The sequence below is a fragment of the Perissodus microlepis genome, chromosome 19 (assembly GCF_051167445.1).
Source record: "Perissodus microlepis isolate ML-2025 ecotype Zambia chromosome 19, ASM5116744v1, whole genome shotgun sequence".
NCBI lineage: Eukaryota > Metazoa > Chordata > Actinopteri > Cichliformes > Cichlidae > Perissodus > Perissodus microlepis.
Genome location: NC_140479.1, coordinates 10,536,514 through 10,557,682, shown reverse-complemented (window position 1 = coordinate 10,557,682; position 21,169 = coordinate 10,536,514). Strand labels below are relative to the sequence as shown.

General features: G+C 41.5%; 2 protein-coding genes across 4 annotated transcripts in view; both read right to left on the bottom strand.

The window, feature by feature from the left end:
- Window positions 1-8,866, bottom strand: part of LOC146365519 (apoptosis-stimulating of p53 protein 1-like) — a 60,882-nt gene extending 52,016 nt beyond the window's left edge. For both annotated transcript variants that reach the window (XM_084913989.1, XM_084913990.1), the window contains exon 1: window positions 8,412-8,866. In XM_084913989.1, coding sequence (XP_084770115.1) covers window positions 8,412-8,420 — 9 coding nt within the window. In that variant the 5' untranslated portion in view covers window positions 8,421-8,866. The remainder of the gene's footprint in view (window positions 1-8,411) is intronic.
- A 3,404-nt stretch (window positions 8,867-12,270) lies between these two features.
- Window positions 12,271-20,068, bottom strand: LOC146365518 (protein tyrosine phosphatase type IVA 2-like). Of its 2 annotated transcripts, none has more exons than XM_084915147.1 (8): window positions 19,951-20,068; window positions 19,254-19,396; window positions 17,834-17,959; window positions 15,889-16,515; window positions 15,707-15,799; window positions 14,080-14,210; window positions 13,658-13,732; window positions 12,271-13,577 (listed from the first exon to the last, which is right to left on the bottom strand). In XM_084915147.1, exons 4-8 carry the CDS (start codon window positions 15,982-15,984, stop codon window positions 13,466-13,468), a joined length of 507 nt encoding a protein of 168 aa, XP_084771273.1. In that variant the 5' UTR covers window positions 15,985-16,515; window positions 17,834-17,959; window positions 19,254-19,396; window positions 19,951-20,068; the 3' UTR covers window positions 12,271-13,465. The 2 variants fall into 2 exon arrangements, with proteins under 2 accessions (XP_084771273.1, XP_084771274.1); XM_084915148.1 differs by lacking the exon at window positions 19,951-20,068 and adding an exon at window positions 19,740-19,828.
- Window positions 20,069-21,169: the final 1,101 nt, after the last annotated feature.

The window sequence follows — 21,169 nt, the reverse complement described above, 5'->3', positions numbered from 1 at the left end:
ATAAAAAACAAAAAACAATCCCAGAGTCACACCAGCCTCCCTACTGCCAGATCTTGGCCTCTGTGTGTGTGTGTGTGTGTGGGGGGGGGGGGGGGGGGGGGGGGGGGGGGGAGTAGACCGCAGTGACAGCTGAAGGTGACTTGTGTTTCAGCCACCCTACTCTCACTATCCACACCCCCTCACCCACAGAACAGTCAGTACTGTTCTCTATAGGAACCGTGTGCATTGAGTAAGACATGAGCTACCAGCTCAATGAGAAACAAAACAATTCTCACACTTGGGGGGCAATACACTGTATCTGCTGCTGTATTAATAAATCATTTATTTTCATGGACTTTCTTTAGTCTTTCTTTTTCTACAAAGTCTATGCATAACAACTTTTCACAAAATACCACAGTTATTTGACTAAAATAAATAAATACTCCAAAGCAAAAAGCCACTTGATCCATTTACAAATATTTTCACCAAGCTTAAAATTTTGTTTTTTCCAATCCAGACGTGATGTATTACAGACATTAGCGACGGACAATGCTAAATTTGCTACTGGTAAAAATACACGAATAAGAAATTAAGGGCATAAAATGTAAGAATATAGAACATAAAATCAGCCTTTATGCAGATGATGTGTTACTTTTTCTCCAAAACTCACAAACCAATATCTCTGGGGTAATTCCATTGATAAATTCCTTCTCAAGTGTCTCAGATTATTCAATTAACTGGTCGAAATCAACAGTTCTTCCGATTAATTGCTCCTTCCATAATTCTTCTCCTTCCCCACTGCAATGTGGAAATATAAAATATTTAGGTATTAATGTCTCTCCTAAACTTTCAGAATTAACTAAATTAAACCACATCCCACTTTTAAAGACAGTAGAAGGCGACCTGGCTAGATGGAAATCTTTACCCATATCACTCATGGGAAGGGTCGCCGCTATAAAAATGATGATCTTGCCAAAAATAAACTATTTATTTTCAATGATCCCAAATAAGCCATCACAAGATTGGTTCAGATCTCTAGACTCGTACATTTCTAAATTCCTTTGGAAAGATAAACCCCCACGTATCAGCTTAAAAACACTACAAAGGACCAAGGATAAAGGAGGATTAGATCTGCCTAACTTTAATCACTATTTTTTAGCCAACAGGCTTCAGTTCATCTCTAGATGGTTTAAACACACCTTCTTAGATGAACCTTGGATAGATGTAGAACAGGCACTATGTAATAACCTAGAAATTTCAGACCTACCATTTATCAGCTCAAACATCAAACGACATGAATGCTTTAAAAGCATCAATATTAGCTCTTCTCTGACAGCATGGTGGGAGTTTCTAAAAATGACAGAGTCTTCATTAATCCCATGCAAACGTACACCTATCTGGAACAACCCGGACATATTACAAAACAATAATATGATAAACTTTTCAGATTGGAGTTGCAAAGGAATTAAATACTTGGAACATATATTGGAAGGAACAGACTTTATTTCGTTTGACAGACTAGTTATACAATATGGGATCAACAAGAAACGATTTTTGGAATATCAACAAATTAAATCCATAGTAAAAAAGAAATTTAATCCCAGTGAAGCTGAATTACAAACACCACCAAGTGTGGTACAATTTCTTAGTCTAAAACCCCCCAAATTATTGTCTAAAATATACAGAACACTTTCTAAAATAGATGAATCAATATCCCTTCCTATTGCAAAATGGGAAGCAGATTTATCAATCAACTTAGACCCAAACCTTTGGTCTCAGATATGCTTAAAAACCTTTCAATGGATCAGAAATCCCAGTTTGCAATTAATACAATACAAAATATTACACAGAGTGCACTATACTGGTCATAGGATGTTCAAGATGGGCTATACGCCTTCCAACAACTGCTCACACTGCACAGCAAATACACCGGACAATTACATCCACGCTCTTTGGTTCTGTCCACCAGTTCAGAAATTTTGGCGTGAGATATGTGAAGACTTATCAAAGTGTCTGAAATGTAACATTCCAGCCTCCCCTTTAGTATGCTTGCTGGGCAACTTGGATGAGGTCACTGCAGAAATAAACACAGCCCACGTTGTTTTTACGGCCCTATGCATTGCCAAGAAAATGGTCCTCATTAACTGGAAAAATAAAAATAATCTTAATTCTAACCAATATAAAAACCATCTAATAGATCACATTAGTCTTGATACAACCTCTGCCATCACATTTGATCAATCCCTTTGGGCTCCTTTGATCGGCTTCATCACCTAGTGGGGGTGGGGGGTCATGGTTTGGTCCTGCCTTCGCTATTGTGGTTTATGTGGGGGTAGGGATGGCCTTAGGGCGTCTGGGGAGTCCCTAGGGACGTTTCCCTGGAGGGCCTAACCTGGGGGCTGTGGCCATGACCTGGTTAGAAGCTCTGGGGCTCTTGGATGGTGTTTGCCAGCGGAGATGGGGGAGGGTCTGTGCTGGCGGACGTTGGTTACTGGCCTGGTAGCCTGGCTGCCCCTGGGAGGGTCCGGGACGGGCGTGGAGGCTTGGGGGTCTGGGGGTGCTCCGCCCCCCGGTCTGGGGTGCTGGCCGGGCCTTGGGGGCTTGGGTCCTGGCTGTTGTGTCGCCGGAGCAGTGGGCGGGTGGGTGCGGGGGGGCTCAGCCCCAGTGCAGGGGACCTCTGGTGCATCGGCCCAACTAGGGGGCTCTCTAACTGGTGGGGAGGTTGTTACATCTTTGCAGGTGGTCTCCTCACTACAGGAGCTCACTCTGCAGGTGGGGGGAGAGATATAGGAGAGGGGGAGAATGAACTCAACCTGGGTGTCTATTGTCTTGTGTAGTTTGGGAGATGATTGGATGATGGGGTGGGTGCAGTTTTCTCTGGGGTGGAGTCGGGTGGGCTGCCCCAGACTCTGTGGGGCTGGGCAGTGCTGCTGCTGCGGGCCCCGGTCCGGATGGGCCTGGGCCTCCTTGCCCTGGTGGGTTCCAGAGCGTGGGGGTGCCTACTGGGGTCAGCGGGGGAGCTGGCCCCAGGGAGGGGCCACTTGCCCCTCCCTTTCTTCCCTCCCCATCCTCAGCTGCCTCCCTATTCCCGCACTACCACACCCACCCACACACGCAGGGCTTGGGGTGCAGGTATGTCACCAGGGTGCAGGGGAGGCACTCCCCCTCTGTCCCCTTCTGGCCGCCTGTGCCTCAATTTTATTCTGCAACCTAGACATCCACATTACTCACACTCTCACATAACACATACATATAGGGCCTTGGGGGTGGGCACGTTTTACAGCATCCAGAGGATGGTCGTTGTACTCCAACCCACCTCTGGCGCTGGTGCCCTACCCTCAATTTTAAATGCATTTAGACACTGAGGGTTTTCGGGAGGAGCCGTGCTGCTCTCTGAGAGGAAGCTAGTACCATGCTCTCCTGAGTTTTAAATGCACTTTAGAACAGCACACAACAACATTACATATGAGCGGGCGTAGGGAGGTTTGAGGTCTTCACTCACCCCGGTTCTGTTAGCCGTCAGGGCTGGGGGGCTGGGAGGAGGTGCTGGCTGTCAGACTGGGGTCTGGGATGCGGGGCCTCCCTGCTACTGCAGATAAGGAGGTGGTCCGCTTGCCTCCACCCCAGAGAGAAGGGTTACATCTCCTGGGTCTAGGTGCGGCTTGCCCCTCTGAGGGCGGGGGTACCTGGACCTGGGATATAGAGTATGTTTGGGGAGTGCGACTGTCTGTGCAGTGTCTATTTGTGTCTGTCTACACGTTGGGTGAGTGCCGAGTATTTGGTTGTGCATATGGGGGTGGGAATGCACGTCTGTGTCCGCGTGTGCCTGTTTGTCTGTGTCTATATGTCAGGTTGGGTCTTAGACTCAACCTCTCTGGGTACATCTCAGGCCCTCTAAAGTACGGAGGCCTATCTCCCCTCACCACACTCCCTGCCGGTGGCTGATGCCCTTAGACGTTGGTGTGTTGGTGGTCCTTGTCATCTGGGGCTGGGCGCTCATGCATGTACCGGCTCACTCCTGGTGGCCGATTGGCGGGGCCGGGCGCCTGTGGCCCGGCTGGGCTCCTTCCGGGGGGTGGGATGCCCTCAGGCCTCTGGCCTCTGGGCCTGAAGCTCGGTCCTCTCTGGCACAGCTGGCTGCCGGCGGAGCCCGCGGGCACGCCACTGCAACCCCCTCTGGCCTCTGCTCCGTAGCTGCGGGGTGACCTCTCGTTTGGGGCTCTATTCAGCTCTTCCCAGGAGGGTGGCACGGTTCCCCCCCCCTTTGGTGGTCCTCCTCAGGTCCTTGTACTCTGGGGCCTCTGGATATCTGGGGCCTGGATCTCCTCCATACCTGCTTCATACCCTGGTGGACGGGGCTATGGCTCCCCACACTCCCTAGCAGATCGTTACATGGAGAAATCTTTGGAATACAAGCATGCTGATCCACACCGGTATGCACACTGGTGTACACACGGGTGTTCACAGACGCGGACTACACCTTTCTTGGCTGCTGCCTCAAAGCACATTGTGTGCTGTCTATCTTGCGTGCTGCACAATATCATTTATTATTTAGTATCTACTGTTATCTACTGCTAGCTAGTTTATTGTGATGGTGCTGTTTTTATTATGTTGCTCTTTGTTGTTTGCTTTCTCTTCTGTTTTTTTTCTCCATACAGGTGATCCAGGCGTTTTGTTTGTTTGTTTGTTTGTTTTTTCCTTTCTTCCCCCCCTTCTCACCGTCTCTTCTCCCCTTTGGTTTTCTTTCTCTCCCTCTCTTTCTTTCATTCTTTCTCCCTGTCCTATCCCCCAGTCACGTCTGTCCCGTTTGTAGCAACCGAAAATAAAATAACTACATAATTATAATAAAGGTCAATCAAATGGACCAATATGGCAAGGCCATGATGATCCACTTGGTAAAATAAATCCGCTTGGCATCTTTCTTGGCCTTAAGACAACAATTCTGATGGCTAAAGATCCAAACGGGACACAAAAAAAAGAAAAAAAGAAAAAAAAAAAAAGAAAAAAAAAAAGAAAGGGAATTCTTTCTCATCACCCTTGCCAAATGCTTGCTCATGGGGATCATCGGATAATTCGGGGTTCTCTTTCTTGTTGTTAAGGTTCCACATCACATGATGAAGCACCTTCAGCTCATTATTTCTTTAAACTGATATAAATAAAATGTAATTAAAGATTAAAAAAAAAAAAAAAAAATACACGAATAAAGATAAAATAATATTTAGAGCCTAGAGCATTTCAGGTGTGTCTCTGACGCTTAACTTAGATCCAGCAGCACTTTGAGTTAAATTCTAACATAAACGTCCTAAACCAATAGAAATGACTCTGCTCCGTGACGTTTACATGTAACTTCTGTCACCAACATGGCACGCCTACAACATGGCACGCCCCCTCTGTATTTACCATTACATTTTAAGTGAAGACATGTTTTTAAAGGGAAGCTATTGAGCTTTTTCTTATACTCTGTCCTTTCAATTTCATATTATAAGGTAAACAAAAGCGCCAATGGTTACTATGTCATTATACGAGTCTGAATCATGCAAAGCTACTCTAGTAGCAGCATTTGAGCAAAAATATGGAGCTGTAAATGAGTCTTTTAAGGTAAGAGTATAGGTTTTCTGTGCTAAAGCTTTGAACAAAAAGTCTGAGGAAGATGCAAAATTTTTCATGAAGTTCAACATAAAATAAAGTAAAATGAGAGATTGTACGGCGTTTGTAATATTTCTGTAGCTTCTCTATTCATGGAAAAAGAAGATACTGACGGCAGTGCTGCCGGCTCTGTACCTAGGAAAATATGTGCCGGCTGCTCAACATTTCAGAAGAAGTTGCCAGATGATATCATGCTCTGTTTTGAATTTGTTGTGTCAGTCTTGCGAGCTGCCCCTGTTTGGAGACACGAGGGCAAAAGAGCTTTAATTGTCAAAACAATACAGTGAACAGTGGCTGGTTTCCAGAACAAGCTAGGAGATGGTGTACTTTGGATCAAAGGTTAGAGAAAGCGCCTGAACCGAGGTGGAGGACTGGAAATTCAGGGTGAGGTCAAAAGTCAAGGTAGCAGGCTTCTATGCCTCTCTTTCTCTGCCTCGCTCTATAGAGTAAACACTTCTGTATATCTTCAGAGTATTGTCTGGAGCTGACAGCAGCCACAAAGAGGTGTAGTGTTTTCTGCCATGTGTCATGTGGTAGAGAGAGAGATAAAGAGAAACGGGAATAGAGGGAGGAAGGACGGAAGGGAAACAGGAATACTAATGTCCACCGATTTCAGGGTTGGTAATTTGAGACTTTTTCTCTAAAAGATGCAGATCAACACAAGCACGAACGCAAACATATATATACATTAACTCTACTGTGTGAATGGAAACATAACATTGGTCGGGACCTTCAGCAAAGTAGATGAAGCAGATGATGCTTTTTATAGACAGTGAATGGAGGTGGCTACTGTCACATCACCCATTAAGTTTGTGAAGTCTCATTTTCAAGCCTCAACATGGCTGTTTTCGCCATCACTATCTTGGTGTTTTGAAAGCTGATACCAAGAGCAAAGGGTGGATCTCATTGGCTAACGGCTTGCGCCACTGTCGTGATGTTTGAAGTGCAAATATAAATGCAAATGCAAGAAGTGCAATGCTATCAGTGGACCAGAAAAGAGCAGGATGATGAGAAGACTCTAATATTACGCCCCTCGTTAGCACACGCCCTCTGTAGAGCACGTACCAGTTCCAAAATGCACTTTTTTCCACTTCTTTTCAGGGATTATATGTTCTAGAACAAAATGTGAAAATGTGTCAAGCTGGTGCTAAACACAGACCCCGCTTCAGGCACCTAACCAAAAACCAGCACAAATGGACCTGGCAGTACAAAAACACTTCAGGCACTCTGTGCTCGACTGCAGATATTTCCTGTGTGTACATACAGAGAACCTCCAGTGTCTGCTGCATAACCCACATTATGATAAGGCTGTTCAAAAAGGGTTAATGAGATGTAGTTAATGCTATATAAATGGTTAAAAGACTTTTGCTTAGACACCAATACGAAGACACTGATAGGAGTTAATTTGGGACAACTGTGGAAAATCTCAGCACAAAACCACTGAACCACAGTTTATTTTGTCATCATGTCCATTTTTCCTCCAAGTCACAGAAACTTGATTCTGTTCATCTGGATGGAAAGTTTTTAGTGTCAAAAACGTCTTCAATGACTTCTTCAACATCATCTGATGTTGCAACAGTACAGTTGCACCACGATCTCAGTTTCATATTTGTTAATCCTGTCGTGACCATTAATAAATGGCCGTGAGTTCCATTCACAGAGAGTTGGGAAATGGCTGCAATCACAGCATTGTAAGATGGTGAAAGATGTACCCTTAGACCCCCTCAGAGATGGGAAGAAAATCTAAAATTACATGAAGTATTGCACTGAGTCACTTTGCAGTCATCTGGCTCAAACAGACTAAATGAAGTCTGGTGTAAAAATGTTTCCCACAATTCCAAACGAATGTGTAGATATTAGGAAAAAAACATGGTGAAAAATATCAGGATACAGTCACACAATCAGCTGTCTTGTTGGTTCTGGCTGATGATTGGCTGTTGTGTGACATGCACTCACTAAAGTTGAAGGAATGTGAGAAGTGCTGAGCAGTTTAGTTATTTCTTTGTTTCCTTGTCTCTGAATGAAAATTCACCGCTAACATTCCTGGAGATGACATGGGAACTTCTCAAAGCGTTTCCTAAACTGTGCGTTGGTTTCCAAGTTGGTGCCGCTCTTGAAAATTGAACGGTTAAGTGGAAAACAAGGTTAAAAATTGGACTGTCACAGCACTTTACACGCTGAGCTTCTCGTGTATTAGAAAACTACAGTTTTATTGAGTCCAACTATAGAGCCATTTTGTTGCATTGAAATAAAACTTTTTACATAGCTTTATATATTTTTTATTTATTTTTATTTTTTTAGCCTTTAACCCACTGAATCTGATTTCTTTTTTTCTATTAGGTATCAATACCTTAATGACCTATTACTGCCTTATTTCAACTATTTTGTTAGAGGTAGTATTTAATATTTTGGCAGCTGTGTTACAGGAAATTCTAAACTTTTAGAATAAATAAATTCAATCCCAGGCTATCTTATCTTATCCTTATCCTGTCTATCAGTAGTTGCACTTGCACAAGCAAGTGAAAGCTCAGCATGCATTTATATTGAGGTTTGGCACATTCAAATTAATGCACACAGTACGTTTAAAAAAATGTTTAATTAATAAATGAACTGAAACAAACTATACCCTCATCCAGACATAGATTGCAGGAGTGCAATGAGCTTATTTCTAAGGGTCTGACGTGTGTTTGAAGCTGTAGGCTCCAGACTGCTGCCTCAGCTCGACTCTTCAGTTCAGAAGTTGCATATACATAAACTCCTGGAACCTTTCATGAATGAAAACTCACCGGTAACATTCCTGCTGCTCGCTGCGATGCTGCACCCGTCCCGCTGGAAAAACAACTTTCTCCTCCTTATTTTCCTCTTCTCTCCCCTCTGCGCGCTTTTTTTTTTTTTGCCTTTTACCTTTGCTTCGGGACAGTTTTCCATAAATCCGAACTCTATTCCTTTTTTCGTCTCTCCCTGCCAGACATCCAGATGCTTGGGAAACCTAAAACTCCAGCTCCTCTCTACTCCTCAGTCCCTCCCTCTTCCTTCCTTCCTCCCTCTCTCTCTCTCTCTCCAGGGGGAAATGCAGCTGGATGTTTTTATAAACTGGAATCACCCTTAAAATCTCACTAATTGCATCCTTTGATCAGCTGTGGGCGGTCGTCCGGTTTGGTTTGCGGGGTGAACTGGGTCACCGTCCTGAACATCCCTCCCATCTGACCCCGCTCTCCTCCTCCTCTTCCTCCTCTTCTAGTAGTCCTGTAGTAAAAATCGGTGGCTGAACAATCGTTAAAGTAATGCTTCATATCATTTTGCGTTAATTCATCTGATTTTTGAGTGCGAGCGCCCTCTGTCGGCCTCATGAGCAACAAAACAGTTTCACACTACAAACAGAGTGCCTTCTGCCTTGTTCCTGCAAACTCGCCTAACTACGCAGAATATGTGGAGGTATATTCACGGTAACTCGGACTTTTCAGTGCCTGTATTTCCACTGAACGTACAGTGCTGAATGAAGCACTGTGGTACTTAAAAGTACTCACATTAAACCGTAAAATATTGTTATAGCTGGTTTAGCTGAGCTTTAAAAGAACTGAAGTAAAAATACTTCTCAAAGCCAGTGTCATCATTATAAGAAACGCTTGTTTGGGAAGGTATTGTAAAGCATTTTCTAACTTTAATTTTAGTGATCACCAGAACATCAAAATTGCATGTAAAGAACCACCAGTCAAATTAAATTTTTTGTTTTAAGCTTTGGTATTCTAGGTTTCTGCCATAAAATAAGCCTTTAAAAGGTTTATCTCTTTCTTACAATGTCTCTGCTTTATTAGTCAAAACAAAATTATTCACTTCTTCATGTTTACGCTATAAAATGTGTGATGGGCTCAACACTTCAAAGTTGAGTCTGAGATGGAACTATACAAGTAAATTTGCAGATATATGTACTATGTCATATAGTGTAAAGTTTTCTAGCTGAGAGCAGAAATATGGCAGAAATCTGGATTTAAAATGAACCAATCAGGATTCAGTTGACATGCAGACCCAGAAACCATGCCTGTCTGACAGAAAGTGATGTAGGCTTCAGATCTTTTGGCCTTTTATTTAATTTTTTCTCTCTGATTTCATCTTAATCTGATTTTCAACCATTAAAAGAACTTCTGGCTCCATTTCTTTTTCTGCTGTTGCGGCTGATGAATCACTTGTGTTTTCTTTCATCTTCACAGTAGGTGTGCATCAAGATATGCCTGCCACCTGAAGAGTGTTCTAGCTTGGTTGCTCTGAAAAGGGTTATTTATTGATTTTTCAGTCATGGAAAGGATCCTGCGATCATCCTCTAGAGCCATCTTCTGTGCACATGTAGCCACTTTTAGTCAAACCGCTGACTTGGTGGCTCTTGTTGCTGCAGCCCAACGATGGCTGGTTTCACATTTCTCCTTTGATCACACTTTGGTGTCGGTTCAACATCAAAATACCAGATGCCCCGCTTGGAATAGAAGCCAGACTGTTTAATTAATTAACGTAAGAAATAACATGTCCATTATACACCTTGGGAGTCAGTTTTCCTGGTCCTTTGAAAGAGAGTACATGGATACAGAATAAAGAGTCTCAATTGCTAAGTCTGAAAGCTGAGATTCTTTAAGCTCATTCTGCAGACCTAACCAAAAAAAAAAACATTTAGGTAAACAGTTTTACAGCATCAATTAAAATATTGAATAAACTTTACAGTTTTGCAAAATTATAATTTTTTATAACAGCAGAATTGTTGGGCAAGATGTTTTTTTTTTCAATCCAAGATCCGTCTTAAATTTCCCATCCCCTTTTAAAATAAACGGGAAGAAGGAAAAACGACGATATAGGACGCCGTGGACTCACACACAGAGTTTGTATAGCTTACACTGAGCTTAGAGATGCTCAGCTGCCATAAATTCAGCAGATTATCACAGAGCTGTCCTCTGCTGCCAAGGACGATTTTTCTGCCCGTGTGTGTATTTATGTCCTCAATGAGCCATGATGCTCATTTTAAAGTCATAAACGACTAAATTACTGCCCTAAGTTTATTGAAATGCTTCCTCTGACACGCTGTAGGCCTTTATCAACTAAAACCTGTTATTACTGTGATGTGGTCAATCACTTGTAAACAGAAGTTACCTTCATGTTCAAAGCTTTAAATGCATTTGAAGATTTACAAAGTGCAGCTTGTGGTTTTTCTTTTAAATCTCAGTGAAAATGACTTAATTATTTTTCTTTATTTGTGTTTTTTAAATCCTGTCTGGCAGCTTTTGCAATCAGAATTATGATCTGTGCCAAACATATTTTGCTTTTCCAAGATTAACTCTATAAATTCTCTATAGGCTCCTCTTGTACCACATTATATGTGGTACACATTATGACAATGTCTAAGCTAGGACAGGCAGAGTGTGTGCGTGTGTGTGAGAGACAGAAAGAGACAGAGTGTGAGTGTGTCTTTGTTATGAAAAATACTTGGGAATGAAGGTGGGAAGCTGTAATAGCGTCCCCCAGGAGTCAGAGGCAGGAAGAGATGGGTCCAGGAGAACCGGGCCATCCGCAGCCCCCAAGAGTACTAAAGACGTAAGGGCACACATCTCTATGTGCTCATCCCATCAGGAGGAGGGAGGTCCCAGATGGGGCGCCCACACCAAGGAGTGGTAGTCCCAGAGGAGACAGGCAGTCAACCCTGGTAAAGGCCGCCCACCCCGGTGCGAGCAGAGGGTCCCAGCGCTCCAGGCACGCGAGAACCACCACGGCTCCAGTGTTCAAATGGTAGGATCCATGCTTTCATGTTGTTTAAGACAAACAACATGAAAGCATGGATCCCTCCCACGTCCCACTTTATGAGCACACTTTGAGAGCGTTCATACCAACTGAGAGTACAGAGCCACTAGAGTACAGTTCTTAGACTGTACTCTAATGGCTCCCACTGTCACCAGATCTCAGTCCCACAGAGCATATTTGGAGCATGAAGAATTGAGGGAGTCCTGAAGGTCAAAGTCCAGCCCAACTGGTTACTAGTAAACTGTACCTAATAAATCGGCCCTCACGGTTGGTGGATTATTATCAATCAGCTGCAGCTCGTCAGTTCAAGGTCAGTTCCTGTGCATGTTTTTCTTTTTGTAGGTCAGTCAATAAAACCAATCAACCTTCAGCCATCCACAGGGTCCACGTGATGCTGCGATTCCACTCAGACAAGCACCACTACAGCCGGAGGCCGGCTCGCTTTGTGCAATGGCGAGTTCACAGAAATCAGGCGTGGGTAACAGTCCAACCGCTGAGCTGATGCAGAAGATGGCCAGAGCTTTGTCAGGATAAATTATTAATACGTCTGAAAATTTTAAACCCGTATAATGCAGGGATTTTCTGCATATCATTTTGATTAAGGGTTTATTTAATTAAACTTAAATATATTTGTGCCGAAAACAAACAAACAAAAAATATGTGTGGCTGAAATGATCAGGACCACAGCATCCCCCCGGATAATTTGGTCTGATTACAGTTTCCTTTATGTGGCTATCACTCTAAATATTTGTCAAATTTATCAATTGATACCAAAGACAATTTAAAAAATGTATTTTCTTAAGTCACAATAACACTGGGACTGCCAAAATTGCCTCATTTTGCATCAAAACATACAAAAACCAACAGTTAAGATTACTAAACACTTTAATTTTCCAAGACTAAGATTTTTTCCCCCCATCCATCAGACAAACATCTCACAAAGAAACAATAAATAACAGATACAAACAGATACAGGGTACAGGAAGGAACAAATAAAATCAAATCTATAAGAAAGTAATGGCACAAAGACCAGATACATCTTACAAACACTGACCGAAGAGCTAAGTGGAGCCAGAGATTGATGAGAACTATGGCCAGTAATGTTGCAGTGGCAGCAATTGTGGCTCCACAGTGTCGTTACATGGTTGTTGCAACAGGAACACAAAGTATTTGAGAGATTATCCTATTGATCAGAGAGATGAGAAGAACTTTGGCTCTAAAATCATCTGAATGATTGTGTTGCTAACTTATTCCCTAACGTCTAATAGTGAACATTAATGCGTCTGAATGGACCCGAGAGTGGATCACAGATTTTCATCGAGCAGATTATCCACGCTTTAGTGTTAGCGGACAGATTAATACCCCATACTGTTTACTGGCCCACAAACGTGTATGATGCAGTGGAAGAAATGTGAATATCTGGACGATTTTAATTATGTTCTTAATGCTTGTCAGTTACTAGGATAATCTACCAAAGCCTTTACATGTTCCTTTGTTAATACATTCAACAACTGTTCATCCACATGTTAGTCCACTTCCATGGAGGTCAGCGCCAAATATTTATAGCCAACACAAGTTTGTTCTACAGAAGCTTATGACTGATTTGGGACATAAAAGGAAAGTAGATAATCTAACATTTGCATCACACTGAGAACACATGTCATCATATGTTTTCATCTTAAATATTGTGTGTTTTCAAACTGAATTCTTCTGGCATTCTGGTTGCAGGACATTGATTTGATCAGTGAGCACAGACTCATAAATAAATCACTCTCAGTCACTGTGTGGATTGATGTGCAATAAACCAACAAGCCTCTATTTATTCAGCATTTAGCTTAGAGCAAATATCAAGCTGCAGACTATAGAACACTGTCAAACACACTGCCAGCTGCATTATTCATCACATCTTATTGGGGTTTTTTATTTTTACATTACAGACAAACAAGCTTTTAAATCTCTGTTTAAGTATTTGTGGGTTTTTGCTACATGTTCAGGGGAGGTTTGAAACCAAAGAAACGGAAATAAAAACTTTAAAACCTCCACTTTCTTTTTGCAAAGAGTCCTACTGTACACAGCAGCTTTGCCCGTTGGCATCTTTGGAGCGCAGACACAGTTTAGGCTTGTAGTTCTCCAGGTAATGCAGCTGCTTGGCATTTAAAGCTCCACGGCGCTTCCTGGCAAAATGGAGGAGACATTAGGCTCAGTTTCCGAAATACAATGCAAGAAAAGGAGGAGCAGCAGAATCAAAGCTTACTGTCTTATTAGGTGCACCGCATCCTCGTATTCCATCCCACATTCAATTAGAGCCAGAGCCACCAACACGGGCGCTCTGAGGACAAACAAGAGGAAGCCTTAGTTAAACTTTAACCCCTGTATGTGACTGGTGGTAGAATATAACAGGTGACTCAGTTGTATTTGTTGAGGGTGATATTTTCCTAGTTTAATCGTTTGCCTCCAAGAGAATTCAACTCAGTAACTTTTAAGAGTGAAGTGTGAGCACAGTGGCTGCTGTCTGTTAAATAAGGCTTAGAAGTAGGAAAGATCAAGCAGACACACACTAACCAAACAAAACCTGAAGAGTAAACGCAGCTGAAAACACGCACAACACATTGTGCTGTGTATATAATTATTGTGTACTAAACATCAGAATAAATCTCGTGTCAGCTTCATACTGACCGTCCCAATCCAGCTACACAGTGCACAGCCACACAGGAGCCAGGCTCCTCTCGAAACTTTGTCTGCAGAAGGCTCAGCCAATCATCCACCACTTGGTCTGGGGGGGCGGATCCATCATCAAATGGCCAATCCTGAAAAAGAGTAAAGCATTAACTTGAGCTCAGTTTTACTGCAGACCAGTCAGCGTTCATAGGTTTTTAAAATACCTCTCAATTATTTTAGTGCCCATGCTTAATGCACGAGACGTTTCTATAATTATAGTTCTATAGTGTATGTGAGGATAATGTGCTGTGTGAATACAGTGAATTCAGTACTTTGCTGAAAACCAAGCTGCTTTAGCGACTAAAATGACCAAGTGGGTTTTTTTTGTATTGGATTAATTTACACACAAATGATTTTTCTCTTTAAAAAATAATTTGTGTGTAAATATTCTATTTAAATTGTTTATCATTATTTATTACAGATATTCCAAAATGTTATGCTATTAGTTATGTTTTTTAAAAACATTCTGAAACTGTGTTCAGCACAAGACTTTAAGCATTTGGCTAACTGAACTGCAAACATTGTACAAATATACCTGAAATCATCAGGTATGTCTTATAACATATTGATTTCCTTGTGCTTTAAAGACCCAACTAGGAATGAGCTTTGCAAACCAGCTAAAGCTGTAAACGCTGTGATGTAAGATTAAAGTAAACTAACATAAACAGGGTCTGAAAAGTGAAGCCAAGGTAGACGAGCCTAACACTTGTATTCTTTGTTGTATGGCCAGAAGGGGGCAGTACATGTTGGAGAATTAAAAAAAAAAAAAAAAAAAAAAAGACTTCAGACTGTGATCTCACTGACACCTCAATAAAAACCTTCCTGATGAGTTTATGCCCTCGGTCACACATTTTACATCATACTGAACAGAACATTATACCAATTTAGGAAACTCTAATATTTTTTTAAAGCTGTTGAGCATGGCTACATCCATCTTTGCACAATCTGCAGTTTGTACGTCTGCTCTGGCTGCTTAGGTGTCAAAGAACAGGTTCTTTAGGATATCTTTCAATACTGGTCTAGCCACATTTCTCCAGAAAACATCAGGATGTAGTGATGAGAAGTGGGACATTATAATAAAATCAAAGTCTATAATATTAAAAAAATATATATAAACCCACACCTTTCCATAACTCTCTTCACACCAGTACATGTAAAAAACCATGAAAAGCTGTAGAAAAATAGACTGAAAAACTCATAATCTGCTGGGATAGACTCCAACTCAACCGTGACCTGAACCAGATAAGAGGGAGAACAGATTCATGGATGCACGGAAAATATCACAGCAGGACAGTGAAATGCATAACTCAGTCACCTGAAGTTTAATTTTCTTCTTTCAGCTCATTAATCCTTTAACTACCCTGCAGATCATGTTCTTGCTCCTCCCTTTGTGGGTGACGTTCACTGTTCAGCCCACTCTATTGTTTGATTTAGGTTCTGTGTGTTTTTAGACTTTGGTACTGGAAGCTGGCATAATCCTTTAATGACAGCAGCTGCATTAAACTCAACGTGTGACTCTCTCTTCACAAATTGCCCTTGTCATTATTTACAGCCGCCTAAGTACTGTTTGCTACGCATCACCTACCAGAACCTGGATGCCTTCTTGTTCCACCGGTGTCTTGTCATACGTGGCAGCGCACACTCGCACTAAGGTGTTTACTCCGAATGCTTTCAGATCCTACACATCAAATCACACATTTTAACACAACACCCTGCTTCTGTGTCTTCCAAAGGAGAAAACGTGCAGAGATCTTAAACACGTGTTACCTCTATAAACCTTCCGAGTTGTGCATTGGTGGGATTGTGCGTGATGAGGAATCTCAGACAGTCATAGGAGATCTCCACTGGAGCTGGCCGGTTCATTTTTATACCCAGAGAAGCTTATTAATAAAGAATAAAAGTCTGGAAAGTACTGTGCTTCAAAGAGTGGAGTAACAGAGTCTGAGGAAAAACCCTTCTGACTGTTAAAAAACAAAATGCAAACAAACAAACAAAATCTTCCCACTTAAAGAAAAACAATTGTGTTTTTTAGTGAATGTTACTAAATCAATCTCACGAAAATACAAAATTTTGGTCAAGAAATAGAAAAGTAAATTGCCTTGGCAATAAAGTAAAAGTAAAATTGGCTTGGCAAGAGTTAAACTCTGGCGGATTGAATCAAGACTGAAAAAGATCAGATCTCTCCTCCTTTTCTTTCAACTCTATTAGCCCATTCAGAGAAGACTTGTACAAATCACAGCAGAAGAAGAAGAAGAGGAGAGGAAAAGCTGGAAAGAAGAAGAGCAGAGAGGAAACTCCCAGGCTGAAACCAATGCTTGCCCCTCTCTCCGAGACAGCTCACAGACTGCAGGTTGGCTCTTCTTCATAAGGGTTGAACGGGATGGCAGTAGGGACCTATGAGGACAGGAAGGGTCGGCCATTTTAGGTCACTTTAAAACAAACTGTGATGAAATGGTTTTTAAAGTCTCTATAAATTCAAGTTTTTATGTGTCTACTAGTGAATTTTCTGTGATTTCAGGACTTTTGAGAGATGGTAAATGGTAAATGGCCTGTATTTGTATAGCGCTTTACTAGTCCCTAAGGACCCCAAAGCGCTTTACACAACCAGTCATCCACCCATTCACACACACATTCACACACTGGTGATGGCAAGCTACATTGTAGCCACAGCCACCCTGGGGCGCACTGACAGAGGCGAGGCTGCCGGACACTGGCGCCACCGGGCCCTCTGACTACCACCAACGGGTGAAGTGTCTCGCCCAAGGGCACAACGACCGAGACTGTCCAAGCCAGGGCTCGAACCAGCAACCTTCCGATTACAAGGCGAACTCCCAACTCTTGAGCCACGATCGCCCCATTTTGAAACAAACAGAGATGTTAATCTCTGCAGTGCAATCCCAGACATGTTACTGCAAATACTGAACTGCCAGCTGATGGAACGCGTCCGTATCGCTCACTGAAGGAATTTGCGACTGTTATCTGAATCAGTCTGAAACAACACACTGATTGGATTCCTACATCAGCTGATGGGACTGTGGCTGTGGTAAATGGATGTGGATAGTTAGCTTGACTGTCCTGTTCACATTTTACTGGACAAGCAGCTGAACACTTAAAGAGTCGTTTCAGCTCCACTGCCACACAGACGGATACAGAAAATCTTTACCACCTCATCATTTATAGTTAAGCTCCTTATTGTAACATAAACAGGTTATTCATTGTATCCTGTTAAACTGAGCCCCTTTTTGAGTGACATTTTTTTACCTTTCTGAACTGTTTTACTGTGTGATAATTATGTATTTTATTGACATTGAGCCAAGTTATTTTTCATGCTCTGGCTGCATAACAGCTTTTTAAAAAAAATTGGGACATCAAGTTCAGGAAGGGATTGCGTATGAATTCATGCTGTGCATGCAGCCGATTCCCTTTCACCTTCAGGAGAAACTTACTGGTTTGAAAAAAATAGCATTCCTTAAATCATGGTTAGTAGTCATTTGTATAAAGAATTTGCATGACGATCTTCACCACAGTGGACTCTAAGACTGAAGTGAAGACTTTAAGCTTTAATATGGTACGATTAACAAAAGTACAAAAATGGAGCCATGGGTGCCAGGCTGTAGAAGTAAAGCTTTTGATGCTGTAGAGATAACACATCAAGGACTAGACTTTATCCTCAAAGTTTCAAATGAAGGCACCGCCTGCCTTTATCACTCACCTGTGTGCGTGAATGGCAGTGAGTGTGCCTAGCTGACGTCTCCTTTTCACTTGTCCACAATAAGCAGCAGGTGCTGGGCTTGGCAAAACTCCCCTCCAAGCCTCGCCAACGCCATACATGTGCAGCCTGAGAGCGAGACATGAAGAAGAGATGAAGTCATGAGACCAGAGTGCACAACATTTTCACCCTTTGTCCTCCTGTAATCATTTAATGGTTTATAAAAGTGAACACAAAAAGCACGTGGCTCATAAAAGAATAAAGTGATACATAGACTCATCCCTACTAAAACCCAGCAAAGATACGAGACAGAGGAGCAACTGAAAAAGAACAAAGAGAGAACACACAACCATGCAAACACTCGAGTGAAATCTGCGATCTCGGTCTTGAGTGTTTTTACAGTTTGGCATTTCCTTAGTGCATCAAGATATTCGTGCTGTGTTTTACAAGCAGATGGATAAACCCCAAGTCCACTGAGTTCACGTAGCATCTCCTATTCAGCTTGGTTATGTTTTGAACTTTTTGCAAAATCTATTCCAGTATATCTGAGTATTTAACTACCAAATATAGTAAAATATATAAATTCATTTGTGTGAAAACCTTAGAGAATTTAGTTGTGCTCCTGTAGAGAAAAGTCTAGAACTAAGGCACTTTTGGGAGTTTTCCTTCAACCTCATAAAAGTACAGAAAAGAAATGTAGCTTTCTTTTCTATTTAGAAGGCTGGAAAAGAAAATACAGGATATTTATCCTTTATATGATCAAGCAGACTGATAGGTGAACTGCCACTGTGAATACTGAAGGATTATAGTCAGAGATATAGTCTTAACATAGTCATAACAAGCTTAATGACATGAATAAAGCTTATTGACTACCTAATAAAGCTAATAAAGCTACCTGTGCATGATAGCTGATATCTGGATAATAGTTTGGGATGACAAATAATCTGGGGTAGAGTTCTTGGTTTGTGTAACTTTGCAAACCAAAACCACATCTCCTTGAGAGCTGTCCTAAATTGCATTGCACACTTGACATATGAAATACTCAGTGGTGTAGCTGTCTTGGTCTGACCTTCGTACCTGACCCAAAATCTCATGGTACATCTGTGTTACTCTTACAGAGAACAAATGATTCAGCCTGTAAAGCTGCAAACCTAAAACACAGACGTGTATCTAATATTAGCCTAACCAAGTTATTTATTCTGTTTACCTCTGTCAGAGATCATTCTGACAATCACGTCAGAGATACCAGCACATGAACAGAGACAAACAGGTTACCAGCTGGATGCGCTAATCTCCCGTCCTTACCTTCTCCAAGCTGCCCACATAATGTTTCTAGACGGCCCTAAACTTATCCCAGATGTAATTTATCTGGAAATATGGTCACCCGAGTCCAACACGAACTGCAGCGTGGTGATATACTCACCGTGATGAGAGCTGAGGAGATGGTTCATTGAGCGGACACAGGAAAATGTGACGGCTCCGGGATGTAGACACACCATTGATGATGATGCTGCTGCTGTTTTTCTGGGTCCTGGCTGACTAACGGCCCGTTAGCTTAGTGCTAACCTGCAGCGAATAAGAAGAAAACACGTCGATATTTATCGATGACTTCAGCTGCTGCGTTTTAGCTTATATGTTGATATTCCAATAACCAAACGCAATATGACTTTAAAAAAACGAAAAATAAACCAGGAAGCATGACACTTAACTAGGCTAATCACTTAAATACCTGTACGAGAGCATCCATGTTTAAAATTAATCTACTCGGCTGTTACAGTTAAATTACCGAGAAGCCAGCTGGCTTTGTTGTTTTTTTAAGGCACATATAGAGCGATTATGACACACGCAGATTAAGAGAAAATGTCAGCATATTATTTACAAACTGTCTTACTGGACTAAACAACAGCACCTTCTGTCATTAAATGCTCCGCAAGACAGGTCAGTTAGAAACCAGGTCAACAAGCAGAATAAAAAGCAGGCTAACACTTCCAGGCTAAAACGCTCACCGGCTTTCAATAACAGCGAGTACAGTGACCTTGCTAACACACGAAACATTAGCCGGACAATAGCGACGGCTATAGCGTAGATTTGAAACGCACCGCGTGAACAAAAGCACTTACAAAACAAAGCAGTTTCACAAAATATCCAGAAGCTTCTAATAATGGACGAGCGTCTGCGAGGGAGACATGTTGAAAAAAAACGTCAAGTTAGCAACGTAGGACATGATGACTACCGGTCACCATCTTTCCAAAATAAAACTGCTGAAGACCCATGTTCCGGTTTAAGTTGGCCTGTTTAAAAAAATGAAAAGAAAGACCATTATTCGCAAGCTCAATGACACTATGTTGTTTTATATGAGTTTTGCTTAATTTAATGATAATCACTCACTCAAAACTGAACAGCACCTGCTGTGTTTGAAGAAATGTTCTCATTTCCAATTTGATCACCTTGTGAATTAGGAAAAAATGTGATGTATCTGATGTATCTTGAAATTTAGAAATAGTCAGTAAGTCAAAAAATTTGAAAGAACTCAAAATTTCAACTTCCCTCTCTCTGCAATTTTTTTATTAATTTATTTAATTGTTAGAAACAAGTTTCCATTTTCTCGTCCTCCTTTACCTTGATGTTATGATTTGGATATTTATCCATAAGAAACACAAACTCAATTACATTACAGACCATTATAATGGCTAACTGGTTTGATTTTATTTGACGACTTGCTCTTTTTGCATATTTAATTTAAGTTTCCTCCTGTGCGGAGCAACACAGTACAAATATATAGGAGTTAGCTCATGGCTCAGATGAACAAATTGTAGCTTTAATATCCCACATAACCAAATGTAGATTGTTTAATATTTATTTCTTCAGTATGTTTTCTTATGCTTATCATCCACAAAGGGATGATCATGTATTACAGAGTAAATCTACCCACTGATACAAAAAAGTAACCTGAACCTGAACAGCTGAGGTATGTCAACTTTTAAAAGCCAAAGGATAAGTGAATGTTTGTTGTTTTGGTGTATTTTGTCACATAGGCCATCAACAGTCACCTCAAGTCGCTTTATATTGTAGGGGAAAGACTAGGGATGTAGCTAGCAATTATTTTAGTAAACGATGAATCTATAGATTATTCCATCAATTCACTGAGTAATCCAATAAGAAATATTTTTGTCTTATTAATGAGCAATCATAAACATTCAAAGGAGAAAAAACACAGGTCTTTCAAAATGAACTGCTCGTTGTTTTCCATTTTAGAAATTGCAATGTTTTCACGTTTAACTACATATAACATCTGTCAAAAAAACACAAAAAACAACTAAACCCCTTTGATTGTATGTA

Coding starts and splice junctions, on each gene's coding strand:
- LOC146365518 (XM_084915147.1), bottom strand. CDS start 15,984: ATGAACCGGCCAGCTCCAGTGGAGATCTCCTATGACTGTCTGAGATTC. Junction 14,211..15,706: donor AAGAAGGCATCCAGGTTCTG/GTAGGTGATGCG, acceptor ACTCTTTTTCAG/GATTGGCCATTTGATGATGG. Junction 13,578..13,657: donor GCGGTGCACCTAATAAGACA/GTAAGCTTTGAT, acceptor CCATTTTGCCAG/GAAGCGCCGTGGAGCTTTAA.